Source organism: Oryza glaberrima, chromosome 4, assembly GCF_000147395.1.
Source record: "Oryza glaberrima chromosome 4, OglaRS2, whole genome shotgun sequence".
NCBI lineage: Eukaryota > Viridiplantae > Streptophyta > Magnoliopsida > Poales > Poaceae > Oryza > Oryza glaberrima.
In genome coordinates, this window is record NC_068329.1 from 22557864 (window position 1) to 22568151 (window position 10288).

Sequence of the window (10288 nt, forward strand, 5' to 3'; positions counted from 1 at the left end):
TAAGAGACTCATCGGGGTGGTGACTGATGGGTTGGGCTCTATGCTGCATTATATCTAATGTCTGAGAAGCAATCTAATACATTCATCCAACGGTTCATAATTTGATGATGACGTGGAAACACGAGGTTTAAACTTTTGGCCTTAACTTTATAGAAAGAAGGGATGTGCTTAGTCCTAATTCTCACCGTTTTTAACCACTTCTTTTTGACAGGATGTTAAATCCGGCATGCAACCAGTGAGGAACGAGGATATTCTAGACTCCAATACATCTCTCATGGATGGGTCCTGTGCTATTTGCCAATGCAATAGCCTAGGATTTAATTCTTTGATTTGTATATTATCATTCAGTGTGATGTGTCCTTTCTAATGAGTATTAACTCTATCTGGGTTGTGCGGGTCCCGCTCACCCATCGAGTCCCCCGCAGGGGTTGTATATGATGTTTTTTCTCTTTTCTCGCTTTTGGGGTTTTTTTTTCTTCCATTATATTTAATAAAAAGCACAATCCCGTGCTAATTCTATTTTAAAAAAATGTTACGTACTAACAGTGATATAACTCTTAAATTGTTGCTTTTTTAAAGGAAACTTGAAGTCTTTTATATCAACTGTGAATGGTGTCAGGTCATTTTAACTGGAAATGGGTATTAGATTCATTTCGAGAGACGTTTTGCTAGAAATTAACCATATTGTTGGGTTGACTTCAGAGGTTCAGGGTTCCAGCGAAAATATAATTTTTAAACAATAGGTTATTATTTTTGTTCAAATCTTTAAAAAGACCAATAAAATATGTCGTGAAATTAATTAGTAGAATAATAGTCATGTTAATCATTCAGTTTAGAACTAATGATGACGGCTTTGAATAAAAGACCAGTATATAATGCGCAATACATCAAGGGTAAAATATGCATCAGGCATGTGCGTACGTAGAACATGAGTAAGCCGAAATACCATATTTTCCAGGTCATCTAAATAAATTGTAGCATATATAACAAATGAATATTTAATGGAGATGATTAGCTGCACTATAAAAAGCGATTTTCCCAACACATGGGTTTATTTTTTAGGTGGATTCAAAGAATCCTCCTTTAAAAATAATTAGATGGATACCCCACGCGTTGCTGCGGGAAAATTGTGTGATAATATAGTAGGATATGAGTTCTAAATTTTTCTTTCTTATCTACTATTCGATTTTTTTTCATGTATTTATTTATTTTTATACTTTATAAATTATCCAAATGTTAGAAATGATTGGGTTGTATGGTGTACCTTTTGGGGGAAGAGATGCAATTTATAACCTTGATGAATCATCCAGAGGCTAAAAACAAATAAGATGATGTGAAGAAATGTATTTTACACCTTTGATGAATCATCCAAAGGCTAAAAATAATTGAGGTGACGTGAAGAGATGTAATTTACATTATTGATGAATCATCTAAAGGCTAACAACACAATTAAGGCAATGTGGCTTCATGAGAGAAGAGATAAATAGTATTAACTACACTCAGTGGGGGATGAACTTTATAGATATATAGGATAAGAGACCCTATAAATTCAGCATTGTCTATAAAAATTGATTTTTACAAATGTGTATAACAGGACAGCCGTAAAAATTACCTTATTTTCACTAGATCCCGTATATGAAAATTTTAATTTTCATAGGCCACCAGCAAAAAATACAGGAGCGTTATTAAACGATAGATCGACACAGCTGAGGCAGCACGCAAATGCTAATGCGTGGCTAGTCACGCGCATTCCCCCTCCTCCACGTGCACCATTGAACACGTGACGCGCACGGAGAGGGAGGCAGCAGACGGTACACTTTTCTTTTGTTTTAGGTTTTTAATACGTACATATACAAACTTGGTGTACACACTAGAACGGGATCAGTTATCTCTAACGGGCTTAAAGCTCATCTCTTTTGGGCAGGGCCCCTTCACTAAGCAAAGGTCAGTGATGTGAGAAAATATCTCAACCGGACATCCGGGCGTCACGGATGACACATATCTCAATCGGGCCAACACAAAAGCCCATCACGGATGACTCTCATCTCTAACGGGCCTAAATTATAGCTCACACGGATGAGTATAATCCAAAAAAAATAAATTTTGTTTTTTTGGTTAGCCTCACACGCCTTTGCCCTCACTCGTGCGCCTTCCCGGTCGATCACCCATCCATCCCGAAATTGCTCTAGGCCAAGCACGCTTAGCCTCATAGTTCTTTGGAGATTGGCTTCCGAGAAAGAAATTGTAACTTGTTGGCATGAGTATTCTATTAATCCTATTAAGCCTTAGGCCAGGATGTCGCACCCTAGCATCCCCTATTCATATACATTCATTCACATACATATATTTAACACAACCACATTACATAACATCCATTTTGATCACATATTTCACCAGCAAATCCAAGTTAATTGGATCAAATATATATTTAGCAAGTATTATCGTAAGGAGGAGACAAATCAGACTTTTAGGAAAAATAAATTTCGAATTGAATTTTATGATACTAAATGAACTCATATGAAAAAGCTGTCAAAAACAAAGTTGTAGAGCTCATTGAGATCTACCAATTTTATTTTGGTCATTTCTCCATCTGGGTTTAATAGAGCTATATAAAATTTGAATTTTAAAATATAAGAAATTCAAATATTTTTTCGAGTAGTAAATGATTTCAAATGGAAAAATTGTCAACAATAAAGTTATATAACTCATCAAGATCTATAACTTTTACTTTGGTCTTTTTTTTCTATATAACATTTTTTGAATTTGAATTTAAAAATATGACAACTTCAAACAACATTTTCAAATACTAAATGATTTCAACTTAAAAAGTCATCAACAACAAAGTTGTATAACTCATCAATATCTATAACTTTTATTTTGGTTATTTTTCTATATAACATTTTTTTGAACAATTTGAATTTGAATTTGAAAATATGACAACTTCAAACAATATTTTCAAATACTAAATAATTTCAACTGAAAAAATCATTAACAACAAAGTTGTATAAATCATCAAGATCTATAACTTTTATTTTGGTCTTTTCTTCATCCGACAAAATGATAATAACATTATTCACAAAATTCACATATCTCTTATCTGATTTTATAAACTATAACACAGGTATGTAAATTCTGTGAACAATGTTACTAACACTTCAGATGAAGATGGTTTGCAGTGCTCTCACTGGGGACATGGAGGGAGGCGTGCCAAAGCGGTGCATATGGAGAGGAGAGGCACCAGCAGGGTATGAAGAGGAGGCGGCGGCAGCCATGGCAGGGTGGGAGAGAAGGCGGAGATAGGAATTGAGCGTTTTTTTTGTAAAAAAGACCCTAAACTCCAGCATATTACAACAAGGTCCACCACATCGTAGATTGGCGATCCGACGGCTGCAGACCCTTTACCGAATCGGAACACCACTACTTCCCTCGCCGAATCCCTTACCGAATCGGAACACCGTCCCCTCGTCGAATATGAATAGAAGACAATCGCTACAACGGACTTATATAAGAGTGTCGGCCTCGACGGGGAGGACGCACACAACCCGTATTGATCTCATCTATCCTCTAGTGCTAGTTAGCCTGGTAAATATCTATGCCCTTCTCCTCCGGTGACGAGTAGAGCAACACGGTTGTTTCCAAAGCCTTAGATGAGCGAGTAGAAGCCAAAGCAGTCTTTCTGATTTTGCACGATCTTCCTTTGTATACTGACAGTTGGCAGGGTCAAGTGAATTAGACAGCTCCATTTCAATGTTAGGTGCTAGTATTAGCCTGTCATTGTTCCAGTTGCTTCTCTCATGCAGAGGTGCAGAGCACAGCTTCTTGTCCTGCTGCTTGCAAAGATCAATTTTTTCGTTGGCTTTGTTCCAACATTGAAGGTTCACCTGATATGATTCGATCAACAAAATTAACAGTTTAGCTGAAGAAATGTTGTGAGATAATAGCTGTGAAAAGTGTGAAAGCCTATTCAACAATTCTTTAGAAATGCACTCTCTGTAATGTAATACATTCCAAAGGAAATTGCAAATGAAACTTGAGTGAAAATTTGTCAGGTAGTTATAGATATTTGAAGTTGACCGATTTCCTCTTTGCTGGACAGGTCCTACATTATTGGTTGATACTCCAAGAAACACAAATATAACAGGTATTATGCATACTTTTCTTTTTCCAAGGAGCTACCTGCTCTATCACGAATATAATTAATAATTATATGATATATCTGATGAATTTACCACATTCAGCAGTGCTGCCACTGCCCATGGTCTCACAGATATGACAAAAACATGAATATCATTGACTAGCTCAATTATTACTATATGTAGTGCAGAACTGTGGACAAATCGACATATAACTCATTTGTGTTGATATTGCAACTGTTGGCATTGCAAGTTCTGTGCTTATATTCAAAGATTAACCTTTCAGGGAAGAACAATATGAAAAATGAGACGCTGGTTTTCTGGTACGTTCAGACAAAGACAAGTAGAGATGATGTTTATCAGGGTAAGTACTTTATATGTCCAAATAGTCCTTGTTTTCTATAGCAAGTATGGTTGAGTGCTTAAAAACTGAAAATTGTGAGTATATGTACTAGGCTTAATCATGCCTGACCTTCTTCCTTGTCTTAAAAATATTTTTTTCCCAGAATTGTAGATGATAACTCACTTCTTATTTTAGTTTTTCCAAATTAACACAGAATAATTGTCATTTTCCAAACAAATTTTCATATGACTATTCAGGTGTCCATAATGTTTCCTGTTTGTTTTTCAGGTTTTTAAGATTAAGAGACAGGACTTTTGATGGATTTGGAAGCTGATGGTGGTAGTTGCCAAACTCTCTTTATTTTTGGGAAAAATTCAGAGACAAGGAAAAGTTTGTTTTCAAGGGCTTGATGATAAACTAGTTTTAGTTTCGTCAGTTCTTTTGGGGTTTTCCTGCAGAACTGTTATTCGTAGTATAATGGTAATTCAATTAGCAGAACTGCAGATTTAGGAGTCTCTAATTGTACTGTTTCAACAGATCAGTATATGCAGGGCCGAACATGGAAGACGATATATGCGCTTAATTTCTAATCTATTGCTATACTAGTAGACAATGTAAATGACAAATCAATCTCTTGTCTGTGACTAGCATATCTATGGAAAACATATGATTATTTTGGATGTTTTACTGCTTGTAGAATTTAATCTATCCAAAATTATGAATTTTTTTTAATATTCTGGACTATTTTTCAGAACTCGTCTATGGTAAATCTACTTTTTTCTATTTTTGGGCTTTTTAGAGTTATTTTGCACATTGATTTTTTTTTCTGTTTTCACGATCAATTTTTTTCTTATCATTTCTGAATTATTTTTGAATGGTAGTGATCCCTTCTAATCCCCTTCTATCCAAACCCAGGGATAATCCCTGCTAATCCCACTAACCACCCGCGAAAGTGGACGATAGGGGGATTCACAAGGAGGGATTGGGTGTCAGGTGGGGGAACAACCCAAACCCCACGTGGGTTGATTTTCCTTTGGATTAATTTCCATAGATAGCGAACAAAGACTAACAGATTAGTGGACGGGTGCGGACGTGGCACGGGCAGCCGCGATACGCGTCTCGTTCCGATTCGGAAGAGAACAGAGTCCCGAATCCCGATACGCGTCTCTTTCCGATTCGGAAGAGAAAGAACAGGATCGCGCATGAATCGGAAGAGAACAGGATCGCGCAGCCCCTACTTCCCCGTATACCGAATCAGAACAGAACCGCTACTTCCCCTTATATAACACAGGCCGGCCTTAACAGGGAGGCGCACACTTCACCCAATGCTGATCTTGGCCTCGGTTATTTCAATGGCCTCCGTCGGTGACGAGGGGAGAAACCAAGGTGGTAGTCTTTCCCACGGCGAGACTAATGCAGGCCAAGAGTCGGAAACATCTGATCGCACTCCTCCTAACTTCTCCAACACCAAGACTAGTGGCGTGCAGGAAATTGCGGCGGCTGCAAGCAAAGATGTGCCCACCATCCACTTTGTGCGCGTGAGCTCCGGCGACGCGGATCACCATTGTCAATTGTTGTTTTCCCCTCCCGCTTACTGCAATTCCTACTATCCCCCATTGCCGCCGTAGCCTGGGAGCCTGGCAACCAACCAGATAGTGGCAAGGTTGATGGCTCAGATGAACTACGAGGAGGGCACCGGCCTTGGCAAGTACGGCCACTGGATTATCGATCCCATCAACCCGACCAAAAAGTATGAGAAAGGAGGCGTTGGCAAATTCGACTCGTCGTACGATAGCGACTCGGATTATGACACGGGGCCGCCTGTAGAGCACAAGCTCGAGCGGGGCACCGGCGAAGCAGAGCCGGAGGCCGTTGTCGACGTCGAGGAGGTTCGTGCCATGGACACGCTGCAGAGAGAGCGTGAAGCCTATGCCGCCGCGCGGGCGTGGGAGCGGCGCCACGAGAAGGTTCGAGCCTATAACATGCGCGGGCAACACCCACCGAAACACGCCACCGCCGCCGACGACTGGGAGGGGATGACCTCCAGGTACACGGCGATCAAGCGTGCCTTGAAGGTGGTCCGGGAGCTGAGCGAGTCAGGGAAGCTCATGTTGGGCGGCCTGATCCACGAGTTCGCGGGAGTGAAGGTGAAGTTCCCGGAGGATTACAGGACAAACCGTATGCCGTACAAGGCGATCAGCTTCGCGGCGCCGCTGCTCCACTCGCAGCTGAGCTGGCAGTACAACGCAGGTGAGTACGGAGGCACGCAGCCGTTGCTGAACCGTACACTTGTCATGGTAGAAGCGCTCAAGGACAAGCTGGGAGCGGACGCATCGGCGGCGTACCCTCGCCTGATCCACGACCTCGTGATGGCGCCGCCCTTGGATGCGTGGTGGTGGAGCGCTGAGGAGCCGGAGCCAATGCTACGGTTCGTCAATAGATGGAAGGGCCTCCTTCCGCAAGCCACCATGGATTCCATACTAGATGAGGTCATCTTGCCGACGCTGGTAGCCGCGACGGACGTGTTTAGGCCGACGAGGTCGAGTAAGCTGAGCGTCTGTGTGGGCATGTGGATTCTTCATCTCGGCCACGCCCGCCTACGAATAGTGTACATTATAAGCAGGCGGCTCAGAGATTGGCTGTGCGGTGGGATCTCTGAGTACGACTACAAGCTTGCGTTGCCATGGAAAAAGGTGTTCGATCCAGCGAGCTGGGATGAACACATTGAGCGGCACGTGCTGCCTCATCTGAGGAAGGCTCTCTATGACCTCGAGATCTCGATAAGAATGACTTGGCTACAAAACAACAACTTCTTCCCTCTTGTAATGAGGTGGGCATCCATCGTGTCGGTGAAGTACATGGTGCCACTTTTGATACAAGGGTTCTTCAAGAAATGGATGTACGCCAACTATCGGTACCTAATGGGCGAGAGGCCCCGGTTGGATGAGGCGATGGCTTGGTATGAAGTGTGGAAAGGGCTTTTCACGCCGGAACTGCTCGCGGAGAAGCGCGTGGTCGTGCATGTCGAGGCTGGCCTCGACATGATCAACCGCGCGACACAGGGATTGGAGATAAGCGTGCCGGAGCATTAGTAACATAAACTGTTGAGGCCTATACGAGTTCGAGATGATGAGCCCTGCTAGTAAGAAGCTTGTATGTGTTAGATATTGTGTTTACCGAGGTCAATTCATGTATGCCATCTAGGCATCTACTATCATGTAATCGTGATATGAAGCTTAAGTTCAGTTTTTTTTTGCCTCTTTGCTTGTTATGTCTATACTATGTCTATGAATGTCATTTTGACTTGCTTTTGATTTGAAAATACATATGAAATAATTTTTGGGAGACGTTTTGCCAGAAACTAATTGTAAAATTCTGAAATAGTACGTAGCAGCAATCAGGAAAGCACGCAAGTTGTACTTGTAGATAGAGCATATAATATTTGATAACAGAGTTGTTTAATTTTGGTTTCTAATGAAAATCAATCGCGACGGCATTTGATATCTTTTCTAATGGTTCCTTTTTGGAACCTCAAAATGTGAAACCGTCCAGGGTGGAGAACCGAAGAAATTTGGAAAGATTTTAAACAGTACGTCGCCAACGGGAGGTGGATTCTAATCTCTCGGGTGGACGTTCACCCGTTTCTTGCATATCATCTAAATGGTTAGAAAAAATTTCAAAAAATTTGACATGATAGGTTAATATGTAATATATCACTTCACAAACATGCAAGTTCCAATTCAACTGCTACAAGTTGTAACAAAAATAACAAATTTGACTGCGAATATACGTATAGTAGTTAGAGTCAAATTTGTTATTTTTGTTATAACTTGTAGAAGTCGAATTGGAACTTGTATGTTTGTGAAGTGATATATTACATATTAACCTATCATGACAATTTTTTTGAAAATTTTTTATAACCATTTAGATGACATGCAAGAAACGGGTGGACGTCCACCCGAATGTTTAAAACAGTTTCCGGTCGCCAACGTCTATATTCCCTCTTCCTCGCGCGCCTTATCCTTCTTCCCGCGCCTCGCCAGCCTGGGTTATCCTGTACGCTTTTGAATGGCTTCCTGTTTCGGTGTTTCTTTCCAAATCAGCTGCTTGTTAGGGTTGCCAGTTTGCCACACAGCCACAGCTGTGGCGCTTGCGCCGCCCCATTAACCTGAGCCGCTAGCCGCTAGGGTTTCCGCGCTGCGGCGGTGGCGCCGGCGCGCCTCCCCACTTAGGCTTGGCTCTCCTCGCGCCGCCGCCTCCCTATATAAGGGGCATTATCCAACGGTAGAGAATGCCCTTTTCCTCCCGTAGTCTCTCAGCTAGGCGCCTAGGCGCATCGATCCCATCGAGATGACCTCCCGGCCTAGGAACGCCGCCCTCGGCGCCGTCGAGGGATCGCACGGTAGGTCGGCGGCGGTGCAGGGTGGGAGGCCCTCGACATCGAGAGGACACTCGCCACGCTGCGCGAAGAGAGCGCCGCCTACGCTACCAAGCGGGCGCAGAAGACGCTTCGTGCGAGCGGCAGCGCCAGCACGGCCCGGCGCCTGGTGCTGTCGAGCCACGACGGGGAGGACCGCGGGCCGGTCTCGGCGGAGGAGGAGATCGTCAGCGCCATGGCGGTGATCCGGGGGGAGACCTCGTCGAGGACGCTCACGCTGGGCGGCCTCATCTGCGAGTTCGAGGGGTTGAAGGAGAAGTTCCCCGAGGCGTACGGGACGTTCCAGCTCGCGCAAACGGCGGCTCACCTCACGGCGCCGTGGCTCCGCCCGCTGCTGCGCCCACAGGACGGACGCTGGGACATCCTGCAGAGGCCAGCTTTGGCGCTGGCGTTGGTGCAGTCGCTGAGGAACATACTGCAAGAGGAGGAGGATGCGCCGTCGGCGGGCATGTCGGCGTACGCGATGCTCATCGACAACGTACGTCGTCCCGCCGAGCGTGAGTGAGTCGCCGTGGAACGTCTCAGCAACCCCGAGCCGATGCTCCGGTTCTTGGAGACGTGGAAAGACACCCTCCCGCCATCGGCGCTGGCCTTCATTATCCTGGAGAAGGTGGTCATGCCGGAGCTGGTCGCCGACGTGGTGGACAGAGCCAGCCAGCGTCTGGGTGAGCCCGTGGATCCCTCACCTCGGCGTCGACCGCCTACACGGGGTATACCTCGACATAGCGGGGGAGCTCGGGAGGTGGATGAAGGGGCGGGACGTCACGCGATGCGCCTACGGCAAAGTGTCGCAGTGGAAGGGCGTGTTAGACCCGGAGACGTGGGACGAGTTTGTGACTGTGCAGCGGCACGTCGTGCCGGTGGTGAGCAGGAGCCTTCGGGATCCGACGATCTCGCCGACGAGGACATGGGGTGGGAGCAACACATTCCCTCTGGTGATGAGGTGGGCGCTCCTAGTTCCGGCGAGGTACATGGTGCCGGTTCTGGAGTCGGAGTTCTTTGCCAAATGGAGGTACGCGGTGTACCCGTTTGTGACGGAAGTGAGGCCCATCCCGGGGAAGGCCGCCGTGTGGTATCAGTCGTGGAAGGATCTCTTCACGCCGGAGCTGCTCGCCGACGAGCGCGTGCTCCTCCAGCTCGAGACTGGCCTGGGCATGATAAACCGCGCGGCGCAGGGTCAGCAGATAAGTTGGCCGGAGCATTCTGATGTTTAAACAAATTAAGCTCTTGGAGATGCAGGCGAACCGTCTCCAGTGCTCTTCCTACATTTAGGAAGACATATCTAAGTTGTTGTTATAAATAGCTGCAGGGAGCAGCTGTAAGGGTAAACATGTGGTTTCTGCGTCAGTTATATATATATATGTCCTATTGTCA

At 44.7% G+C, this 10288-nt stretch overlaps 2 protein-coding genes across 2 annotated transcripts; both read left to right on the plus strand.

The window, feature by feature from the left end:
* Positions 1–5828: 5828 nt before the first annotated feature.
* Positions 5829–7568, plus strand: LOC127770891 (septin and tuftelin-interacting protein 1 homolog 1-like). The gene is made up of 2 exons (XM_052296665.1): positions 5829–6014; positions 6105–7568. The coding sequence occupies exons 1-2, from the start codon at positions 5829–5831 to the stop codon at positions 7566–7568; spliced, it is 1650 nt and encodes a 549-aa protein (XP_052152625.1).
* Positions 7569–9660: 2092 nt separating this feature from the next.
* Positions 9661–10128, plus strand: LOC127770897 (septin and tuftelin-interacting protein 1 homolog 1-like). The gene has a single exon (XM_052296673.1). The coding sequence runs from the start codon at positions 9661–9663 to the stop codon at positions 10126–10128; it is 468 nt and encodes a 155-aa protein (XP_052152633.1).
* Positions 10129–10288: the final 160 nt, after the last annotated feature.

Excerpts from the sequence above, each read along its gene's own strand:
- LOC127770891 (XM_052296665.1), top strand. The coding sequence starts at position 5,829 with ATGGCCTCCGTCGGTGACGAGGGGAGAAACCAAGGTGGTAGTCTTTCC. Across the intron at positions 6,015-6,104 it reads CCACCATCCACTTTGTGCGC|CCTGGGAGCCTGGCAACCAA; the intron begins GTGAGCTCCGGC and ends TTGCCGCCGTAG.
- LOC127770897 (XM_052296673.1), top strand. The coding sequence starts at position 9,661 with ATGAAGGGGCGGGACGTCACGCGATGCGCCTACGGCAAAGTGTCGCAG.